Source organism: Chlorocebus sabaeus, chromosome 1 (genome assembly GCF_047675955.1).
Source record: "Chlorocebus sabaeus isolate Y175 chromosome 1, mChlSab1.0.hap1, whole genome shotgun sequence".
Lineage (NCBI taxonomy): Eukaryota > Metazoa > Chordata > Mammalia > Primates > Cercopithecidae > Chlorocebus > Chlorocebus sabaeus.
In genome coordinates this window covers 12,432,444-12,455,518 of record NC_132904.1, presented here as the reverse complement: position 1 = coordinate 12,455,518, position 23,075 = coordinate 12,432,444, and the positions used below count along the sequence as shown (strand labels likewise).

The 23,075-nt window shown below is 46.8% G+C and overlaps 2 protein-coding genes across 13 annotated transcripts in view; one reads left to right on the top strand and one right to left on the bottom strand.

Annotated features, from left to right (window-relative positions):
• The first annotated feature begins 2,688 nt into the window (after window positions 1–2,688).
• TMEM216 (transmembrane protein 216) lies at window positions 2,689–8,098 on the top strand. 3 transcript variants are annotated; one of them, XM_007996215.3, is made up of 5 exons: window positions 2,689–2,969; window positions 3,531–3,632; window positions 4,184–4,276; window positions 7,024–7,225; window positions 7,514–8,098. In XM_007996215.3, the coding sequence occupies exons 1-5, from the start codon at window positions 2,957–2,959 to the stop codon at window positions 7,527–7,529; spliced, it is 426 nt and encodes a 141-aa protein (XP_007994406.2). In that variant the 5' UTR covers window positions 2,689–2,956; the 3' UTR covers window positions 7,530–8,098. The 3 variants fall into 3 exon arrangements, with proteins under 3 accessions (XP_007994406.2, XP_007994416.2, XP_072871818.1); XM_007996225.3 differs by having other exon boundaries at window positions 2,861–2,983; XM_073015717.1 differs by lacking the exon at window positions 2,689–2,969 and adding an exon at window positions 3,004–3,201.
• Window positions 8,099–13,199: 5,101 nt separating this feature from the next.
• CPSF7 (cleavage and polyadenylation specific factor 7) overlaps window positions 13,200–23,075 on the bottom strand; it is a 28,505-nt gene continuing 18,629 nt past the window's right edge. For 8 of the 10 annotated variants that reach the window (XM_007996138.3, XM_007996163.3, XM_037999237.2 and 5 more), the window contains 3 exons: window positions 22,826–22,994; window positions 21,994–22,161; window positions 13,200–15,197 (listed from right to left, as the gene is read on the bottom strand). In XM_007996138.3, the coding sequence (XP_007994329.1) occupies window positions 21,999–22,161; window positions 22,826–22,994 (332 nt within the window). In that variant the 3' untranslated portion in view covers window positions 13,200–15,197; window positions 21,994–21,998. The remainder of the gene's footprint in view (window positions 15,198–21,993; window positions 22,162–22,825; window positions 22,995–23,075) is intronic. The other 2 variants (XR_005240591.2, XR_012093026.1) reach the window with 1 other exon arrangement.

Genomic DNA, 23,075 nt, shown 5'->3' with positions numbered 1-23,075 from the left:
TCCCCTGAGGTTAGGAACAAGACAAGACTATCCATCATCACCATTTCTAGTCAACATTACACTGGCAGTCCTGGCCAGTGCAATAAGGCAAGAAAAAGAAATTGAAGGTACAGAGATTGAGAAGGAAGAAGTAAAAATGTGTTTATTTACTGATGATGTGATCATGTACGTAACAAGCCTCCTAGAAATAATCAATTTAGCAAGGGCACTGGCTGTTGGGACAGTCTTATATGGGTCCTAAGCATCCCTGCATGTTCTTACTATGTCAAACTGAAAAGTCTGTCTCCTGATACTGAGCACACAAGCAATTGCAATTAAGTAGACCAAAGTGACCATAGTGTGATGACAGTGTAATTTCTCCCACCCCAGTGGAAGGGGCCTGGCTTTATTTGCTGCTTGCTAAAACAGGTACTGAGCCTTTGGCTCTGGGCTCTGCCAAGCTGTGGCGTAACTCCTTGAGTGCAGCACCATCTGGGGTCATTGTGTCACTCATAGGACTTGGGAGCAGGGGGCCCAGGTTGCCATGCTGATGTTCCTGCTGTTTGCCATCAGTAATTTGGCCTCACTGTCAGCTTTTGGCATCTGTGACGTTGTGGCGTACTCTGACATAGGTGAGCAAAATTTTTCTTAAAGGGTCAGATGGTATTTAAGGCTGTGGGCCATGTAGTCTCTGTTGCAACTACTTAACATTGCCATAACAGCATGAAAGCTGCAATATATAATAACATGTAAGTAAGTGACCATGATGATGTTCTCCAAAGAACTTTTATTTACAAAAACAAGCAGCTGGCCCACTTTCTTTCTTTTTCTTTTGAGATGGAGTTTCACTCTTGTTGCCCAGGCTGGAGTGCAATGGCTCGGTCTCAGCTCACTACAACTTCCGCCTCCCAAGTTCAAACGATTCTTATGCCTCAGCCCCCCAAGTAGCTGGGATTAGAGGAATGCGCCACCATGCCCGGCTAATTTTGTATTTTTAGTAGAGATGGGGTTTCACCATGTTGGTCAGGCTGGTCTTGAATTCCTGACCTCAGGTGATCCACCTGCCTCGGCCTCCCAAAGTGCTGGGATTACAGGTGTGAGCCACTGCGGCCGGTGCAGCTGGCCCACTTTCTTTCCATATGAGGCTCAGAGCAGGAACTTGTCTAATGTCTCTTGTCTTGTAGGCAGCGAAGATGGGGAAGCAGGATCTGGATCCCTTTCCACCTTAACCTCTGTGCTCTGTGCTTTCCTACTGACCCTAAAAAAATGTATTTAAGGGCTTCCTTGCCCTCCAGCTTGCAGTTAAGTTGTACCAGTGGGAGACACAAGCAGAGATCAGAGACGGGAGAAGGGAAATGGAGGCCCCTGCTATTTCTCCACTAGCCTCCTAGAGTGTGGGGTTTCCTAGTGGGAGGCCTTCTATGCACATATTACTCTCTCCAGCTTCAGGGAATTGTTTCAGGCCCTTCCCTTTTAAGCCTAGAAGTAACAATTACTGCCCCATCCCATCCCAGTTAGCGAGGGGTACAGCACTTGGCTTAAAGCTTAGTCACTCTTGGCTGGAGGCAGTCGCTCCCGCCTGTAATCCTGCATTTTGGGAAGCCAAGGGGGGGCAGGTCACCTGAGGTTAGGAGTTTGAGACCAGCCTGGCCAAGATGGTGAAACTCCGTCCCTACTAAAAATACAAAAAAAAATTAGCTGGGTGTGGTGGGGGAGCACCTGTAATCCCAGCTATTTGGGAGGCTGAGACTGGAGAATCGCTTGAACCCAGGAGGTAGAGCTTGCAGTGACCAGAGATAGCGCCATTGCACTCCAGCCTGGGTGACAAGAGCAAAACTTCGTCTCAAAAATAAAATTAAATAAATAAAATAAAGCCTAGTCACCTTCCTCAGGTTACCTGCTTGGAGCACGCCATCTGTTTCCGGCTTTACCCTGATTGACAACGGGCTAACAGCCAAGTCAAGTCAACCTGAGTCCTCTCAAAACCCTTCTTTTTGCACTTCCCTGCCTGCAGCAAAACGCTTTTTTTTTTTTTTTTTTTTTTTTTGAGACAGAGTCTCACTGTCGCCCAGGCTGGAGTGCGGTGGTGCAATCTCGGCTCACTGCAACCTCAGCGATTCTCCTACCTCAGCCTCCCAAGTAGCTGGAACTACTGGCGCGCGCCACTACGTCTGGCTAATTTTTGTATTTTTAGTAGAGACGGGGTTTCGCCATGTTGGCCAGGCTGGTTTCGAACTCCTGACCTCAGGTGATCCATCGCCTCGGCCTCCCAAAGTGCTGGGATCACAGGCGTGAGCCACTAAGCCCCGCCAGCAACACGCTCTTACCGCTGCAAACCCGAATCAGGCAGGCTTTGAAGCCCAGCTCACAGGCCGTCTCTTGGAAACTAACTTAGATTTCCACCTGAGAGCACTTTGTCCTCTCAGCTCCCACTGCACCACTTTAGGGATCGCGTGGTGACTCGTTTCAGTTTATTTACGTGTGCTCCTGGAAAGGACGCTCTATTTCCCTAGTGTCTCTACCTGGTAGGTAAATCGACCGCAGAAAAGACCAATGCTAACTCCCATCCCGCATTTGCAGAGATCTGTCGCTCACACCGTTTCTCGTCTTCTGTCGAAAAATGGGAATCGTGGGAGTAGGACCTATTTGCCAGTCTCCTGGTAACATTGTCACAACTGGCCACTTCCGCCCAACGCCCGGTAGCCCAAGGGCCTCCAGGGTCCTACCCCACAACCCCGAGCTCCTGCAGACGACGGCGTCGTGGGCGGTCACTGTTTTCCCTTAGGTCTGGAGAGGGGACATCCGAGCGAGGACCACTTGCGGCCTGGCCCGAGCTCGTCCCGCTCCGGGTGACCACAGAGTGCCGCGGGCGGGCAGAGGGGCCGGAAACCCCGGCCGCTCAGTCTCTGTTTCCGGCAGGGCCGCGCTGCTCCGGGAGTCGCTGTGGCAGCGTACGCAGTTTCCACGGGGACTGAAGATGGCGCCGCGAGGTGAGATTCCGGAGGTGTGTGAGTCGCTGGTCCCTTTCCCTTTGATCCCTCCCTCGCACCTCTGTCCCAGAGCTTGACCTAAACCCTCCATTCTGTAGCGTTAGGGACATCGCGCCTCCCTGGTCCAAAGCGGGCTTCCGCGGACCCGCCCACCCTGGGTCCCTGAAGGTTTCAAGGTGCGTGGCTCAAATAGCGGCAGATCCTTGGCTGGGCCACTTCTAGGATGGCTCAGGTACGAATCTGTTGGTCTCCACGCCCCAACTTCCCCTCCCAAATAGTGACAGGGTGAGATCTTTGAGATGTCTGTCAGCTGCGAGTTACCTCTTGACTTTTACTCCTGAAGCTGAAGAGTCGAGTTTCACGGTGATTCCTGGGAAACGAGGGAAGCCCCCTCCACATCCACCCCGTACCCTCGCCCCTCATTATCAGCAACCAGAAGTGCCCCTGGGTGGCCGGTCCCATTAGTTGCGGCGTCTGGTTTCCCCAGTTAGACACCAACCCATAGGAGCAGAGAGGGAGCTGCCTTCCTGCCCATCCCACTTTTCTGTGCTGCTGTTTCAGGTAAACGGTTGTCCTCCACCCCGCTGGAAATCCTGTTCTTTCTGAACGCGTGGTATAATGCTACCTATTTCCTGCTGGAACTTTTCATATTTCTGTATAAAGGTAAGGAAAGCGTGGGGCTTGACGACAGCACCCCTTCCCCACTTCAGCTCAGAGCCAACTCCGACCAAGAACCTTCTTATTTTCAGCTCTTTTCTGCCCCCTGCGGTTCTTTGTCGCTGCAAGGCAGGCCTCCTCATCAGATGGCTTCTTTGAGTATGATTCCATAGGCATCCTCTCAGCAAGAATTTCTTGAGTTTGGGAAATGTGGGCTTCTCCATTCTGACTCTGCCCGCATCACTGGTCTTTGCTGAGCTCCACTGTAAGCCCATTGATGACCCTTAGAAACTATTCAGTGGCCCGTGTACCCATATGCATCCACTCATTCTGGAGAGTGGAGTCCCCAGAGTCTTTCGGAGTTAGGAGTAAAATGGCATAATAATGAGCCTGGGTCGCACTGTGAGTTTATGTATCCTGCAGCTGTAATAATGCCCACATTTCACTAACTAGCTCATGGAAAGCTGAGACTGATGTCCTCTTTCTTCTCAAGTGTGTGGCAGTTCTTGTGGATGCTGTTTTATGCTATTTGCAAACTCTGGCTTTTGTATTGGCAGGTGTTCTGCTACCATATCCAACAGCTAACCTAGTACTGGATGTGGTGATGCTCCTCCTTTATCTTGGAATTGAAGTAGTTCGCCTGTTTTTTGGTGAGTGTTGTCCAGAGAATATTTCCACTCTTTATGAGACAAGCTGGTATCTGTAACTTGATTAACAAGAAACGTACATAACCTAGGTTGACTATCAGAGACTGGATCTGTATATCCCATTACTCCCTCTCTGAAGTTTCAAGTTGCTGCTTCATACATTGGGTCAGGATTTACCTGTTTGTTGCTCTGTAAGGCTAGAGATGGGCAATAGAATGGGATATTAGATGATTCCTTCCCAGCTGCCTAACAGCAAAAGGAGTGCCTGGTTCTTCTCACTAGTATTCTTGGGGGAACAGGTTCAGTTGTAACTCCATGTCAGGGCAGGCAGCGTATCCTGCACAGATCAGTACTAAGATCCCTAACAAATCTCTGAATAAGGATCTCTGTAGAATTTTTTTTTTTTTTTTTTTTTTTTGAGATGGAGTCTCTCTCTGTCGCCAGGCTGGAGTGCAGTGGCACGATCTCGGATCACTGCAACCTCTGCCTCCCAGGATCAAGCGATTCTTCTGCCTCAGCCTGCCGAGTAGCTGGGACTACAGGCGTTCACCACTGCTCCCAGCTAATTTTTGTATTTTTAGTAGAGACGGGGTTTCACCATATTGGCCAGGATGGTCTCCATCTCTTGACCTTGTGATCCGCCTGCCTTAGCCTCCCAAAGTGGTGGGATTACCACTGCACCTGGCCGGAATTTTTTTTTTTTTTTTTGGAGACAGAGTCTTACTGTGTCTGCCAGGCTGGAGTGCAGTGGCACGATCTCGGCTCACTGCAACCTCCGCCTCCCGGGTTCAAGCGATTCTCCTGTCTCAGACTCTTGAGTAGCTGGGACTGCAGGCGCCCACCACCATGCCTGGCAAATTTTTGTATTTTTAGTAGAGATGGAGTTTCACCATGTTGGCTAGGATAGTCTTGATCTCCTGACCTCATGATCTACCTGTCTTGGCCTCCCAAAGTGCTGGGATTATAGGTGTGAGCCATCACACCTGACCGGATTTTGTTTTTTAAACATTTATTTATTTGAGACAGGGTCTCATTCTGTCACCTAGGCTGGAGTACAGTGGTACGATCATAATGCACAGCAGCCTTGAAGCCCTGGGCTCAAGCAGTCCTCCAACTTCAGCCTCCTGAGTAGCTGGGACCACAGGCGTGCGACATCATGCCTGGCTCATTTTGTGTTTTTTGTAGAGACAGTGTCTTGCCTCATTTCCCAGGCTGGTCTGAAACTCCTGGCCTCAAGCAATCCTCCCGCCTTGGCCTCCCCAAGGTGCTGAGATTACAGGCGTGAGCCAACATGCTTGCCCTGTAGGACAAGTTTTATAATCCCAGAAATACAGAGCAAAACCCTTATTTGTTAGAATATGTCATCCCTGAAATAAATGTTAAAGCACAAACTTAGGAACAAAATTACTTGCAACACATAAGAAAGGATAAAAGAAGGCTCACATAAATCTCTAAGGAAAAGACAAAATAAATTTAAATATTGGCCGGGCGCAGTGGCTCACGCCTGTAATCCCAGCAGTACAGGAGGCCAAGGCGGGTGAGGAGTTTGAGACCAGCTTGGCCAACATGGTGAAACCCCATCTCTACTAAAAATACAAAAATTAGCCGGTTGTGGTGGTGCATGCCTATAATCCCAGCTACTCGGGAGGCTGAGACAGGAGAATCACTTGAACTCCCAGGAGGCGGAGGTTGCAGTGAGCCAAGATGACCCACTGCACTCCAGCCTGGGTGACAAAGTGAGAATCAAAAAAAAAAAAAAATTTGGTAAGAGACATTAATAGGCAGTTCATGTAAAAATAATTACAGAGAACCAGTAAAACTTGACAAGATGCTCAAACTCACTAATAAATATCAAATTGAAACAAAGTAATGTCTTTTACCCATCAGACTGGCAGAGATAAAGATTTATAACACCCAGTATTAGGGTGTAGGGAACAGATTGTTATATACTTTTGTGGTAATTTAATTTAGTACAACTCTTTTCAGTAATAGTTATTACCATGTAATATTTTACTCTTTTTTTTTTTTTTTTTTTTGAGACGGAGTCTTGGTCTGTCGCCCGCGCTGGAGTGCAGTGGCCGGATCTCAGCTCACTGCAAGCTCCGCCTCCCGGGTTTACGCCATTCTCCTGCCTCAGCCTCCCGAGTAGCTGGGACTACAGGCGCCCGCCACCTCACCTGGCTAGTTTTTTGTATTTTTTAGTAGAGACGGGGTTTCACCGTGTTAGCCAGGATGGTCTCGATCTCCTGACCTCGTGATCCGCCCGTCTCGGCCTCCCAAAGTGCTGGGATTACAGGCTTGAGCTATATTTTTTTATATTTTTAGTAGAGACGGGGTTTCACTGTGTTAGCCAGGATGGTCTCGATCTCCTGACCTTGTGATCCGCCCGCCTCGGACTCCCAGAGTGCTGGGATTATAGGCGTGAGCCACCGTGCCCGGCCATTAAAAATTTTTAAATGATTATATATTATTTTTATAATCAAAAAAAATTTTTTTTCCCAAATAAAGATCCCATTGTCCCTTGAGTGGGGACCATACTGGAAGCAGGACCTCTGGATTAAGTGACTTTAATCTTGTAACTCTGCCAAGCCTCAAACTTTCAGTACAGTGGGACCCCATTTATAAATCTGTGCACCCCACTCAGGATCATTTTTTGTGCCTTGCCATTCCATCACATCTCCCACATCTTTCCCCTGGGCCAGGAAAAGCAGACCATTTGGAGATGACTCCATGGGTTCTGTCTGACACAGGTACAAAGGGAAACCTCTGCCAGCGAAAGATGCCACTCAGTATTAGCGTGGCCTTGACCTTCCCATCTGCCATGATGGCCTCCTATTACCTGCTGCTGCAGACCTATGTACTTCGCCTGGAAGCCATCATGAACGGCATCTTGCTCTTCTTCTGTGGCTCAGAGCTTTTACTTGAGGTGCTCACCTTGGCTGCTTTCTCCAGGTACTGCTTCGCTGAGGGACCATTTCTCATCACCAGAGGGTTGGGTTCCCATCCCAGGGAGGGATTCAGTATTCTTCTGAAGCCTAAGGGATCTAGAAGACTTTTCTCTAGTGGGGGAAAGGGGTGGCTAGTGGATTGCCTTTCCTGTTTAGGGTAGGTAGATCGATTCCCACTCAGGGAGGATACTCTCCCTATTCTTTGGGGCCAGGAGACTTGGAATATAGAACAGTCGAGGCCAGCTACTCTCATTCACTGGTCTTTTAACATTTTCTTTCTTTCTGCCATCAGTATGGACAGGATTTGAAGTACAGAATTTCAGCCAGCAGCCCATCAGGCTGACACCACACATATTGCTTCTGGGACTTTAGCCACACCAGTGAGAATTGGTGGGGCAAGTTATCCTGAGAAAGGCTGTGTGGCTTTTCTTCAGCACAGACATTTGGGCAAGCAACTCAGCATAAGGCCAGTAGGGGCCATCTTCTAAACCAGGACCATCAGCTCGAGAGACTGTTCTACACTCCAGCATAGGGACGGGCAAGGTTATTCCCATCCTGCCCCTTCTCAGAACCAGTCCCCTGCTGACCTCAAGTTCTCCTCTTTGATCACCGTGGCCAGCGCATCTCGTGTGGACCATCTAGGGTCCTTGGGCTTCAAGCAGGACCTGAGCCACATGCTCCCTGTGCGAGTTGTGCCATACCTATCCCACATGAGCACAGAGAGCCTCATGTTGGTGGGTTTCCAGAGTGATGCGAAAGCCTCTCACCCCAGTCCTCGGAGACTGAGTTTCCAGAACGTTTTTAGTAGCTCATAGTGTTATTTTTCTACTGTCATCATGAAACTAACTTTATTTTTAATAAATATGTATTTTCTGTTGTGGGGGTTGCAGCCTTTCTTTATGGCACCTGTCCCTAGAATTCATCTACTCCAAGAGAGGGTCGTGACTATCCCAGCGGTTTGTTCTCAGGAGCTTTGCTTAGTGATACAGTGTGCACACAAAGGCAGTGATGACCACTGATTTTCTTCCCCAAGCTGCAGCCTAAATTAAACCCTGAATGCACTGCCATCCTCTGTTTCTTCTTCAAGTCTCTCATCATGCAAAAGACTGCTTATTTGCTTCACTCTGCCCCAAAGTCAGCATCTGGTCTCACTCTTTCTTACAGGGAATTGTTAGCTCTTTTCCAGTGGGCCATGTGTAACTGGAAGAAGCATATTCTAAACTAACTTTTTTTTTTTTTAAATTTTGGAGACAGTGTCTCAGTCTGTCATCCAGGCTGCAGTGCAGTGGCGTGATCTTGGCTCACTGCAACCTCTGCCTCCCTAGCTCATGCGATCCTCCCACATCAGCCTCTCAAGTAGGTGGGACTACAGGCACACACCATCATGCCTGGCCTTTTTTTTTTTTTTTTTTGAGACGGGGTCTCACTCTGTCACCTAGACTGGATAGACTGCAGTGCAGTGGCACAATCTCAGCTTACCGCAACCTCCGCCTCCTGGGTTCAAGCGATTCTCCTGCCTCAGCCTCCCAAGTAGCTGGGAATACAGGTGTGCACCACCATGCCGGGCTAATTTTTTTTTGTATTTTTGGTAGAGACGGGGTTTCACCATGCTGGCCAGCCTGGTCTCAAACTCCTGACCTCGTGATCTGCCTGCTGGCCTCCCAAAGTGCTGGGGTTACAGGCGTGAGCCACCGTGCCCAGCCAACTAATTTTTGTATTCATTGTAGAGATAGGGTCTCACTCTGTTGCTCAGACTGGTCTCTAACTCCTGAGCTCAAGTAGTCCTCCCGCCTCTGCCTCCTCATGTGCTAGGAGTACTGGTGTGAGCCACTGCAACCAGCTGATTTTTTTTTTTTTTTTTTTTGAGATGGAGTCTGGCTCTGTCGCCCAGGCTGGGGTGCAGTGGCCGGATCTCAGCTCACTGCAAGCTCCGCCTCCCGGGTTTACGCCATTCTCCTGCCTCAGCCTGCCGAGTAGCTGGGTCTACAGGCGCCCGCCACCTCGCCCGGCTAGTTTTTTGTATTTTTTAGTAGAGACAGGGTTTCACCGTGTTAGCCAGGATGGTCTCGATCTCCTGACCTCGTGATCCGCCCGTCTCGGCCTCCCAAAGTGCTGGGATTACAAGCTTGAGCCACTGCGCCCGGACCCAGCCGATTTTTTTTTGGTCACTTATTTTAGTATTTTGAGGCCTGGCACAGTGGCTTACACTTGTGATCCCAACACGTTGGGAGGCTGAAGCAGGAGGATCACATGAGTCCAGGAATTTGTGACCAGCCTAGGTAATATGGTGAGAACCTTGTCTCTACAAAAAATTTAAAAATTCGGCCAGGCGTGGTGGCTCAAGCCTGTAATCCCAGCACTTTGGGAGGCTGAGGCAGGCAGATCACGAGGTCAGGAGATTGAGACCATCCTGGCTAACATGGTGAAACCCTGTCTCTACTAAAAATACAAAAAAAAAAAAAAATTAGCCAGGCGTGGTGGTGGGCGCCTGTAGTCCCAGCTACTTGGGAAGCTGAGGCAGGAGAATGGCGTGAACCCAGGAGGCGGAGGCTGCAGTGAGCCGAGATCGCACCACTCTACTCCAGCCTGGATGACAGAGGGCAAGACTCTGTCTCAAAAAAAAAAAAAAAAAAAAAAAAAAAATTAAAAATGAGCCAGGTGTAGTGAGGCACACCTGTAGTCCCAGCTACTCAGGAGGCTGTGGCAGGAGGATAGCTTGAGCCCAGGAGGTCAAGACTGCAGGGAGCTATGTTTGTACTCCAACCTGTGCAGGAGTGAGACCCTGTCTCAAAAACAAAATTTGGAATTAACATAAAAGGAACACTTTCTTTTTTTAAGCTGGAGAACTGTCACTCTAGATCAATTTATACTTCCTTTCTCCAAGTAAGCATCTTTAATATTATTCCTGTTTTTCTAGGTAGTGGCTATGTGCTTTTTATTTATTTATTTATTTTTTTGAGACAGAGTTTCGCTCTTGTCGCCCAGGCTGGAGTGCAATGGTGCGATCTCGGCTCACTGCAACCTCCACCTCCCAGGTTCAAGCGATTGTTCTGCCTGAGCCTTCCAAGTAGCTGGGATTACAGGTGCCCGCTACCATGCCCAGCCAATTTTTGTATTTTCAGTAGACACAGGGTTTCACCACGTTGACTAGGCTGGTCTCGAACTCCTGACCTCAGGTGATCCACCTGCCTCGGCCTCCCAAAGTCCTGGGATTACGGGCGTGAGCCTCTGCGCCCACCAGTGGCCATGTTTTTTAATTCCAAGAAGCCACGAGGAGCCATGACAGAATCCACTTCAGAAAACCTTGAGGCTCTTCTGTCTGCTTTCAGATGAATCCTAGATTATCTGCTCTTACTCAAAAGTAAAATGTAACTTTAAGCATTCTATGCTGGTTTTTAACTCTTACTATGATCAGGCTCATTCTCATCCTGAGGGGCTCTGCTGTCCAAAGCACTGATGCTTTGTTTTGTTTCCTACCCCTTATGTGCCCTTGCCTCCCAGCTGCCCTTGGGGACTATCCAAAAACCAGAGTAGATAGATCTAATCAACCATGAAACAGTAACAAAACCTTCAATAGGAACTGCCCTGATAATCACAAATCTCACTAATACCAATTTTCTGCTACTTTATCCCTGTTTTGAAGAAGTCACTGGTATCAAACTGGAAGAGAGCCCATTCTATATGGCCTATTTAATTTAGAGGTTCACTGATTAAGCTCACCCCCACAGCAATATGGATAAATGATTGGAAGGCTCAATTGGAAGTTTAAGGGCACCTTATAAAATCCATTAGAATTTAAAGACCTATCTTAGAGATGAACCAAGTCTAACCCCAGACTTTGCAGGCTTAGAGGTGAGAAGTGACGTAACCAGCACCACACATCTGGTTATTAACAGGTAGAACTAGCACTCTTAGGCCGGGCGCGGTGGCTCACACCTGTAATCCCAGCACTTTGGGAGGCCGAGACGGGTGGATCACGAGGTCAGGAGATCGAGACCATCCTGGCTAACACGGTGAAACCCCGTCTCTACTAAAAATACAAAAAACTAGCCGGGCGAGGCGGCGGCACCTGTAGTCCCAGCTACTCGGGAGGCTGAGGCAGGAGAATGGCGTAAACCCGGGAGGCGGAGCTTGCAGTGAGCCGAGATCCGGCCACTCACTCCAGCCTGGGCCACAGAGCGAGACTCCATCTCAAAAAAACAAAACAAAACAAAAAAGAACTAGAACTCTTGCCTTAGGAGTCTGTCCGGATCAAGGAAATCCATATCCTCATATGAGGATGAGAATGATGGTTGAAAATGAGGCTGTGATTAGGAATAGGAAGTCCTCTTGTTTACTGGATGGTTATGTGGAGGTTTAGGACATTGTGCTTCCTGTGGGTTGCTTGATGTTCATTTTTCTGATGCTTGATGGAACCACCTGTGTAGATGCAGTTAGTCATGTGATTAAGACATACAACAGAAACCGAGGCAGTGGAGGACAGGAATCAGCGTAGCTAGTCTTTGAGATTTATCGTGGCCAGAGGCTGTGCTCACTAGTCAAGGGAAGTGCTTTACAGTCCACATAGAACTGGAGGTGCCAACATTCTGGCACAGTGGCAAGAACTGAGCAAAGCAACAGGCCCTGGGCATAAACTGGCAGAGGCCTGCTCAGCTACTCACACTCATGGCTAGAACCAGCAAGTGACAGCAGTGGTCTGGCCCAGTTTAGGAAGCATTTAGGACACAGATTCAGATTCTGGCTCCATACCATGGCAGCAGCTTGTGGAGACTACTAATCATCCAGTGCCTGGCAAAGTGTTATTTCATTCATATAATGATCCTATGAGGCAGAAGGAAATTAATCAGATGTTAAGTCATGTGTCCAAGGGCATTCAGCTTAGAAATGGAATTGGGATTTGAACCTAGAGTAACCATAAAGTCCTTCCTTTTCTACACCACCATGGTACCTCCTAGATGAAGCTCAATTTTGCCTCTAAGCTACCAGTCCTCACAATTTAGTTTGTAAGTCATCTGGGGCATAAAAACCAGACACCTAGACCTTAACTAGAGATTGCTACAGCATAGGAACAGGTGTCTTAGCAAGCATGACGTACAACTAAGATGTGGGTTACCATGGAACCCAATTTGAAAGTAATAGTTTACATTCTGAGGTATTCCAACTACTTTTTTTTCCTCCTTTAAGTTTCACATCTTGATAGCCCCTCTATGGAATGTCTCTTCTCCTAAAGCTTGTTTTTACACTCATGTTGCCATTCCTGGTACCAATACACATTATCATCTGGTCTGTGGCTCACTTTTTTATCATTGAACCCTCCCTTCACCTGGCTTTTTTAAGCCAAAAGCTTTTCTGGAGCCCAAGATCACCCACACTATATACTTCCGCATATTTAGTTTATAATAAACATTCACATTTGTTATCTGTTTCTTAAAACATTCATGTGCAGAAGGCAGAACAGCTATTATTTTCATTTTGTAGGTGAAAAAGACCAGGGTTACACTGCTTGTCCATATTTACAGGTGGTGAACTAGGCACTACCAGTCAGGTCTTCTAACTCCTATCAAAAGATTCTTCCCTTCCTGAACTTGACATTGGAATTTGACTGTACAAGGTAGAACATTTGCTCTGAAAACAAGTCTTAGGAATCTCGAAGGGTAAAGGATAACTTGGAAGTTTAACCAGCTTAAACGTTTAGATGGCCAAGGAAAAAAGCTAAACCTTAAGGGATGCCTCCAAAGGTTTGCATTAGAGGTCTCTTAGGAGGCTTTCCACAGTCAACTAAAGCCATGTATCACTGCCTGACATGCAATCCTGGCTAAGAACTTGGCATTTCACGGTATTTGTGTGTCTACATCAGCCCATGCCCATACCCCAGACACCTCAACAAATCTATTCAATGCAGAATCCATAAAACAGCTCACACCCCATTTATTATTTAAAAATATTTTGTTACAAAAGGAAAAAAATACAATGCAGTATAAAAGATTGACAGCGTCATCAAGTTTATTACACAATTTTCAACCTATCAGAAAGACAAACAAATCACCGACAACAGGGGGACGGGACCTTGGCCTTTTTGAGGGATGGGTGTTTTTTTTTCCTTTTGCTATCAGGAAATAAAACTAAAAATTGTGTCATTGAGAGTAAAAACAAAACAAAAATGGGGAGAAAAAAATTCTCCGGGCAAACGGCATTTCTGGTATTCTATATATATTTTTCCTTAAACTGTCACCTTGTTTTTCTCTACATTTTAAAAGACACCCGGAGTTGCTCTCAATAAGCACATCACTTAACACTTGGCCAGTTGGGTGGGGTGCCATGTTCTGAAGTGGAGGTGGGGATGGGATTGGGGGACAGGGGGAAAAAAGCTCCAACCTGTAGCCTCTGTCCCAAGGGAATGTGCCTCTCCAACCCTGCGGGGGACTCCCTCAGTGACTGAGGGCTATATGAGAAACGTGCTGGGAACAGAGGAAGGCTTTAGTCCAATTCAGTCTCTCTCCTCTGACCCAGAAGGGTCTCTAGTGACCCTATGTCTCACATGCCAAGTCTCATCTCACATGCCACATCTCATGTTAGATGTCAGATGCCCTGTAGATGCATGCAGAAGTAGCATCACCCCATGGGTACCGCAGGACCTCGCTGCTGCCTCCTCCTTCAGCAGCAACCACATTACAATTTGGATGTTATGGAAAAGCAATTCCATTTGCCTGTAGAGAAAATGGCCCCCAGAATGCTGGTCCTTAGAACTCTTGAGCTGAGTTCATTCAAGTCGGGCTTTGTTTCTTCTGGCTCCTCATCTGAGGCAGGAAGTATCTCCAGGCAGACTGAGAGGAGCTATTAAGTCAACAGTCAAAAGGTGAAAAGACACCAAATTTGTGACTTTACCTGCCTACTAGTGCCAGGTTATCCCACAATAAGTAAAAGTATGTACCTGGGGAATGCAAGCCCATGCTTACATCAAACCTGAAAGAAGAAAAGCCTATGAAAGTAGGCCATATCCTGCCCAACTTGCTTCTTTCCCCATTCCTCCTGGTTACTTCACAAGGGTTCTTCATTGCTGAGGTCCCAATGTCCCCATCTCCCAATGGGCAGTACCTTCCTCTAAAACAAGGAAGTAGCCTTCTGGGGGAAGGGCTCCATGTGTTAAATGGAAAAGCCCCAGGGAAAGGGAACAACTAAGAGCTGGTTATTGCAAGAGGTACCCAAGCACTAAGCAGCAGAGGGTGGTAATTGGCTCTGCCAGGCTTCCCAGCAGAAAGCAACCTCATAGGCCTTCTCTGCTTAGGAGGGGCAAGTCCACTGAGAAGGCTGGGCAGCGCAGAGTTGAAAGAGTTCAGCCCTCTGGGAGGTCAAGGAAATAAACCGTCAATATGTGAGAGGGAAAGCAGGAACAGAAGTAGCTTTGCATAAGGTAATTTCTGTTCTCATGGTCCCTCCTCAAAGGGCTGGGAAGGTAAAGGAGTTAAACAAAGAAGTGGTATGTTAGCAAGGGGGTTTGGACCCTCTTGGCCCCATTAAATCTAGTGCTGAGGGCAGGACCCTGGGCATATTTTGGCACACCCAGTCACTCTCCTAGATCCTGCATGGAGGATCTATTTTCTTTGGGAAGGAAGTCTTCCCATCAACCTCACCATTGAACTGCTCCCGGAGAAATCAGAAACTCATACGTTTTCTTGGACAAAGCACCATTCTCTATGGAGACCAGGGGCCTGGACATGTTCTTTTCTTCCTGTCTGCCACCCCTCCCAATCACACGAAGTCTTTAGGTTCTTTCCCCTGGCAAACAGGAGCTGTGGGATTGGGAGGGCTGCCAAGCAGTCTTCAATCCTGTGGGGCAGAGGGTATTCCCTGGGTGTCTGGAGGGAGTTAGGGGTTTGGAGGAAAGGGAAGGGGGTGGGGCGGCCTCCGTCCTTTAGTCCTGATCAAGGTGAGGAGATGCAAGTCCATTAAAAAAACATTTGCTTCCAACCAGACTCCTGCAATGAGAACATCAGAAGAGAAGAAAGAAAACACAAGTTAGAGGTTACTTTCTGAATGACAGGGGCTTATATAAAACACACATTTTCTAACGCTACAACATAAGAAGTAGGGAATGCAGACAGAGAATGCAAGCCTGGGAAAACAAAGCAGCATTGTCTGACACTAGAAGTGGTGAGGAATGGTTGGAGGAGAAGCTACAGTGTGTAGAGAGAAAAAAAAGCAGTGACATCCACTATAAAGATTAGGTGAAAAAACAGAATGAAATGAGGTCTCTGAAAGTTTGACTGAAAAGGAGACTTTGGCTGCCAAAGTATGGAAACTGTGACACATTTCAAGAAAAGTTACTAAAAGGGAATAAGGTGAGTTTAAATATGGGTTCAGAAATCTATTCTGTGCAAGTCATAGCTTACCTTAAGGGGAAGGGGGAAAAATCTGGAAATGGGAGGTTTAGCGGTAAGGAAACAAGTATGTACACAACCAAATCCATTAATCCCCAAACACCCAAGAGGTTCTAGCAGGCAGGATGTACATACACAGGAAACTCTTAAATCCTTTTTTTTTTTCTTTTTAAAGGAGTCCTGGCTAAAAGTGCTTTTATGAGTACGTGTATGCACAAACAGCCCCAGAGATTTTCCAAGATGTACTAAAACTCAAGAGATTTTTAAGTCTTTCCTCGCATGACAGCCATGGGTGAGGAACCAGGAAACATACTAACACTAAGCAGGAGTCACGTGGCCTGGCCAGAACAGAAAGCAGAGCATGGAAGAAACCTAAATGCAGTTAAGAACTTTTACCCGGCCAGGCGCGGTAGCTCATGCCTGTAATCCCAGCACTGTGGGAGGCCGAGACGGGCAGATCACAGGGTCAGGAGATTGAGGCCATCCTGACTAACATGGTGAAACCCGTCTCTACTAAAAATACAAAAAATTAGCGAGGCGTGGTGGTAGGTGCCTGTAGTCCCAGCTACTGGGGAGGCTGAGGCAGGAGAATGGCATGAACCCAGGAGGCAGAACTTGCTGTGAGCCAGATCGCGCCACTGCACTCCAGCCTGGGTGACAGAGCGAGACTCTGTCTCAAAAAATAAAAATAAAAAAAAGAACTTTTACCCAAAAGTAAGGGTCTATTAAGCCACCTGTCACATGGCCACCAAAGTTCCTAGTACACTCAGCCCCTGTTCCAATGCTGCAATATCCATCTGCAGGTGGTGGTATGGTCAGTCTGAGCATAATAGTCAAAGGGAAAATGAGGAATTAGAATTTCTCCTAATGCCCAAACCAACAACACAGCCTACACACAAATGTTTACCTTTTACATAACTACTTCTGTAAAGTGGCCTTATAAAACCTAGAGGAGACATCTACGTCCTCCCTGATCCTTCTACACACCGAAATGACACTATTTTCAGCTTGGGTCCTCAGAATCTATATGACCTAAGCCTTCCTGGCCTGTCTAAACACCTATGCAGGCTGGTATTTGTCCCATTTTCTCTAAGGGAAAACTGAAGCCCTCAGTGCACTCAATTTCATACCATTAGGGCTTCTGAATCTTTGAATTAGATCCAAATTGAAGAGAAAGCTCAGTTTTCAATGGATAATGAGTATAGGAAAGAGGTGAGAATGACTACATTTCAAGTAGCATAATGTCCTAAAATAATGAGATAACTGACATAGTTGAGAACTACAAAAAGTCGAAGACACAGGTTGCAGAGAATAACCTGTACACCAAGAGAAGCAAGCCACAGCACTCAATTCTTAAATCTCCATGGCTACATTTTGGTGCCAATGTTGGAATGCAGGCAGAAATCAGAGATTCCCTCACTGGGCCAATTAGCCTTCAGGCCCCAGAACTGGGTCCTATGCTGAGAAAAGATGGACAAAGAAGGCCACTGTTCTATTGCTGCCTCTGAACAAAATGTACCTTTCACTCTCACGGAACACCTGTCATCACAGAATATAAATACGATTCATTTCTAACTAAAAGGTTGCTATAAATGAGGACCATGTACCATCTTCCCAACATGAAACTTCCTAAGCCATTACTTGGTCACTACAGATGGGAATAAGAGTCCTTAGGGTGAGAATGTAAGAAACTGACATTCTTGGGGTGCCTGATTCAGTGCTTTTAGACTGTTATTATTCAGATGAAATAACCACCATATCAAAGGGGTGACCAGGAAAAGTGAGGAAGTAGAAAACATGCCTCGGAGTTAATTTTTCCCATCTTGTCATGGGCCTACACAAGTCAAATGACTGTTTTCTAGGCAATATTGTTATGGCATTTTCAAAGTTACCAAAAGAGAGTTATCCTCATAATGGGAGAAATAGTCTCGTCTTATTTTATTTTTATTACTATTATTTTTTGAGACGGGGTCTTGCTCTATTGCCCAGGCTGGAGTGCAATGGCACAAACATGGCTCACTGAAGCCTCCATCTCCCGGGCTCAAGTGATCCTCCCGCCTCAGTGCCCCCAAGTAGCTGGGACTACAGGAGCACACCACCATGCCCAGCTAGTTTTGTATTTGTGGTAGATACGAGTGTTTTGCCATATTCCCCAGGCCAGTCCCTGAGCTCAAGTGATCTGCCCCTCACGGCCTCCCAAATAGTTGAAGTTACAGGAGTAAGCCACTGTGCCTGGCCCCATTTTATAAGTGGAAGAAATAATGCAAAGTGACAGCTAAAGACTCAGGTTGAAATGTTTAATTCTCAAACTACTGCTGGATCAGTGGATCTCGCTGGTAATTTCCCTGTCCTAGGGCTGTCAGGAGCAAAGCCATCAGGAATGGTGACATGCAGTCATGTTCTAACTACTAAACTGAATGCAGCCCCAAAGACGACAGTTCATGCTCTGCACAGGTCAGCCATCACCTCCCTGGTCACTCTCATCCCAGTCAGCTCCAAAAGACATACACTGTAGCCTACATGTGCTTTTCAATCCACAAGTAACACCAGCAACTGTGCAGACTCAAAACAAGAAAAGGGAGTGAGGACTGGACCAAGACCTACTCTAATGCCTGCCCTCATGCCCACCTGAGACTGAGTTAGGCCAAAGTTGTTTGTGGTCTCCATCTACATTAGTGTCTGCTTTTCCAGAGGATACGTGGGCATCTCCCCAAACTCAACCTGTTGCAAAATCTAGAAAGAAGTACCTAGAACCCACAGCCTAACTGTTGATTCTACATGGGTTATCCTAGATTTCAATGATGTTAAGCACTCTAGGATTTTGTGGAATAAATGAGTGGCTAACAACAGAGAACAGAGACAAAAATATTAGTAATTTTTCATCTTCCCACTTATTTGCCTCTTTTGGGAGAAGATAAAAACAATTCCTGGCTATAAATGTTTTTAAGCTGATGGCCAAAGAACAAGATAGAGGGCAGTAGCCAAACCTAAAAGGAGTATTTTGGTTTCTAGTATTTTCCAACTATTTACATTCCAGCTATTGCTCATGAACTATAGGGGCTCACAGGTGGTGAGAGTTTCTTTCTCCTTCTTCATCCAGACATCACCATCCCAAAAACACCAAACAAAACTACTATTCTTTCCCCTCACCTTCCTTTTCAATTACCATTACTTTAGAGCAAGCAGGCAAAAGATCAAGGACATCTTTTTCTTCTTTTTTTTTTTTTTTGAGACAAAGTCTCACTCTTTCGCCCAGGCTGGAGTAGAGTGGTGCGATCTCGGCTCACTGCAACCTCCACCTCCCGGGTTCACGCCATTCTCCTGCCTCAGCCTCCCGAGTAGCTGGGACTACACGCGCCCACCACAACGCCTGGCTAATTTCTCGTATTTTTAGTAGAGACGGGGTTTCACCGGGTTAGCCAGGATGGTCTCGATCTCCTGACCTCGTGATCCGCCCACCTTGGCCTCCCAAAGTGCTGGGATTACAGGCGTGAGACACTGCGCCCAGCCGAGGACATCTTCTTAATGTACTTGATATGAGACAGAAAAATGAGAAGTCCTAGAGACTTATATAAATCTGCAACCACAAAATTGAGAAAGGACCCTGAAGTTACCTGGGTCACGCAGTAGCCTCCAGGAACTACAGATAGACCCCAAGCCAGTCTGGCCTATTTTAAAGATTTCCATAGAAGCAGAGTCAACACCTGCTCCTATATGCTTATATATTAGAAACGATCTTTCCAGAAGCTTTCCTTCAATTGGGATTGCTAAGCTGGTAGAATGCAACCTAAAGATGCAGCATCCCCTCTGACTCCCTACCAATATGGAGCCTGTCTAAGAATGAAAGCAACAGAGAAAAGCAGAGCTGAGAGATGCAGATAAAGTCTGGATGACACAGCCAGAGCTCCTGGATCCAACTAATCTTAACTGAACTTCTCCATTACTTAACAGTTTTTTTCTCCAAGCTTCCTGCTTTCATTTTGCTTCAAAAGAAAATTATAACCAGTCACAGTGGCTTCATGCCCATAATTCCACAGCACATTTGGAGGCTGAGGCAGGAGGATCACTTGAGGCCAGGAGTTCAAGACCAGCCTGGGCAACAAAGCGAGACTCTACAAAAAACTTAAAAATTAGCCCTCAGGAGGCTGAGGCAGGAAGATCACCTGAGCCCAGGAGGTTGATGTTACAGAGCCATGATAGTGCCTCACGGAAGTGCACTCCAGCCTGGGTGAAAGAGCAAGACCCTGTGTCTATTTTAAAAAACAAAACAAAACAGCCAGGCGTGGTGGCTCACGCCTGTAATCCCAGCACTTTGGGAGGCCAAGTCGGGTGGATCACGAAGTCAGGAGTTCAAGACCAGCCTGGCCAAGATGGTGAAACCCCGTCTCTACTAAAAATACAAAAATTAGCCGGGCGTGGTGGTGGGCGCTTATAATCCCAGCTACTCGGGAGGCCAAGGCAGAGAACTGCTTGAAACCAGGAGGCAGAGGTTGCAGTGAGCCGAGATCACGCCACTGCACTCCAACGTGGGCAAAAGAGTGAGACTCTGTCTCAAAAACAAAACAAAACAAAACAAAAAACACAACAAAATAAACAACCTTGTCACTAAGTCTTTTCCAAAAGCAAAAAACCCTTCTGTTGAGGTTAATTATCCACCACAAAGCCCCTAAACCTATTAAAAGATAATTTTTCAGATCAGCTTTCTCCTCTCGGACTAAAGCATATTAATTTTCAAAATCTTTTAAATAAACTAATTTTTCTTTCTTTTTCTTTTTTTTTTTTTGTGAGACAGAGTCTCTGGCTCTATCGCCCAGGCTGGAGTGCAGTGGCCGGATCTCAGCTCACTGCAAGCTCCGCCTCCCGGGTTCATGCCATTCTCCTGCCTCAGCCTCCCGAGTAGCTGGGACTACAGGCGCCTGCCACCTCGCCCAGCTAGTTTTTTGTATTATTATTATTTTTTAAAGTAGAGACGGGGTTTCACCGTGTTAGCCAGGATGGTCTCGATCTCCTGACCTCGTGATCCGCCTGTCTCGGCCTCCCAAAGTGCTGGAATTACAGGCTTGAGCCACCGCACCCGGCCTCTTTTTTTTTTTTTTTAATAAGAGATGGGGTATCAGCCGGGTGTGGTGGCTCACACCTGTAATCCCAGCACTTTGGGAGGTCAAGGAGCTGATCACGAAGTCAGGAGTTCAAGGCCAACCTGGCCAATATGGTGAAGCCCCACCTCTACTAAAAATAGAAAAATCAGTGGGCGTGGTGAGGCGTACCCGTAGCGCCAGCTGCTGGGGAGGCTGAGGCAGAATGGCTTGAACCCGGGGAGCGGAGCTTGCAGTGAGCCAAGATCATGCCACTACACTCCAACCTGGGCAGCAAAGTGAGGCTCCGTCTCAAAAAAAAAAAAAAAAAAAAAAAATAGGGTCTCACTATGTTGCTCAGGCTGGTCTCAAACTCCTGCTTAAATGATCCTCTAGCCTCTGCCTCCCAAATTACTGAAGTGCTGGGATTACAGGCATGAGGCACCCGCCTACCCCTCCTCCCCACCTTTTTTGAGACAAGGTCTCACTGTTTGCTCAGTCTGGAGTGCAGTGGTGCAATCACAGATCACTGCAGCCTCGACCTCCTGGGCTTGAGCAACCCTTCCACCTCCACCTCCTAAGTAGCTGGGACCACGAGATGTGTACCACCACACTTGGCTTATTTTTGTATTTTTTGTAGAGACAGGGTCTCCCTATGTTGCCCAGGCTGGTCTCGAACTCCTGGGCTCAAACAATCCTCCTGTCTTGGCCTGCCAAAGTGCTGGGATCATAGATGTGAGCCACTGTACCGAGCCTAATTCTTAAAATCATTAATGTTGCACCTTGAAAACTAAGTAGGCAATGGCGTTACTATTCTTAGTCAATTTTCCTAATTTTTTAAATTGAAAGTTCATAATAATAATAATGATGGCTATTAATTATTGAGAACTATGTGACAGGTACCATGAGTGCTAAATGGTCTACATGGACTCTCACACTAAAACTTAGCAAGTCATTGGGACAGTTGCTTTTATTATCTTCATTTACAAATGAAGAAACCGTGGAACAGAAAGTAATATGGCCAATTATTAGTGGAGGAACTGGGATTCAAACTGGTGCCGGAATGCAGACACCATGCTCTCACTCAGATACCAGGCTTTTCAGTTAAGAAACAAGCAGAAATCTCAGAAAGAGCTGAATCTCAGAGTCAGATTCCCCACAAATGTGCAGAAAATCTGCCCTGCAATTCCAGTTATGTAAATCAGAAGTTCCCCCTACCCTTGCTGCATTTACTTTTGCTTTAAAGAGAGAGAACTCTTCACTATAAATCTTTTTTTAATAAAAGATCCCCCAGCAGCCAGGAACAGGGCTTCTCCCACCTTTCTCAGTGGTGCCGGTCCCGTTCTCTATCCCGGTGTCTCTCGTGCTCCCGGTTCCTTTCTTGGAAATAATCATCATGCCGATCTTCATTATGAAGCAGATCCCGGTGCCTCCTGCTGCTCTCCCGGGACCGGCTAGGTGACCTTTCCCGGGACCGATGTCTTTTCCTAATTAGAAAGATCCTTCAGCCTCACTCAGAAGGCCTACCACATTCTTTCCAAGAATGTGGTGTTTTGGTGTCTTCTGATATTTGCCTGAACTACTCCTCTATTACTCCATCATAGGCCCACTGTCTGAGGATTTTAGCTCTTTGAGGACTAGTCTTTTTTGGGAAGATGATTAACAGGTAAATTTATCTGTTGAGAACATAATTTATCAGGTGCAGTGCTAATAGTTTTGTATGGATTATCTGACCTAATCTTTACAGCGGGTCTATAAGATAAATACCATCATTGTCCATTTTAAAAAATGAGAAAAATGAGGCTTGGAAAGTTAACTAACTTCCATATGCAAGAAGGTCATACAGATAGTTAGCAGCAGAACTGGGATTCCAATTCAAGCTTGTAGCACTCCAAAGCCCATGTTCTTAACAATACCTTTCTGTATTTTTTTCCTACATGAGCCCACGCCTCACCTACCAGATTCCAGATGTTACAACACTTATTAATGAAAGTATCTGATTAGTTTCTTCCCCATAAAGACATGAAGGCTTAGGTCCAGACTTTCAGCCAGGTCTTTCCCAGATTCCCTGGGCTCCATTTGTCCATACTCCCTATCACCTGGAAGAGTGCTGCTTGGGGCTGGTAGGTGAGGACACAATCACCAACTCACCTGGAAGAGCTCCCACTGGCACCCACGCTGTAGGACTTGGCTTCGATGCCATGAAGACAGTCCTTAAGAGAGGAGATGAGGACACGGCAACGCTCATCATTGGCAACCCGGGACTGTTTGATAACCGCAATGGCTGTGAGCAGCGTCTCAATAGCGTCACTATAATCCCCTGAAAAAGGATGAATGAGAAAGGCCAAGGGTGAGGAGAGATGGTAAACTAACTGGACCAAAAGGAGAACTCAGGAGGACA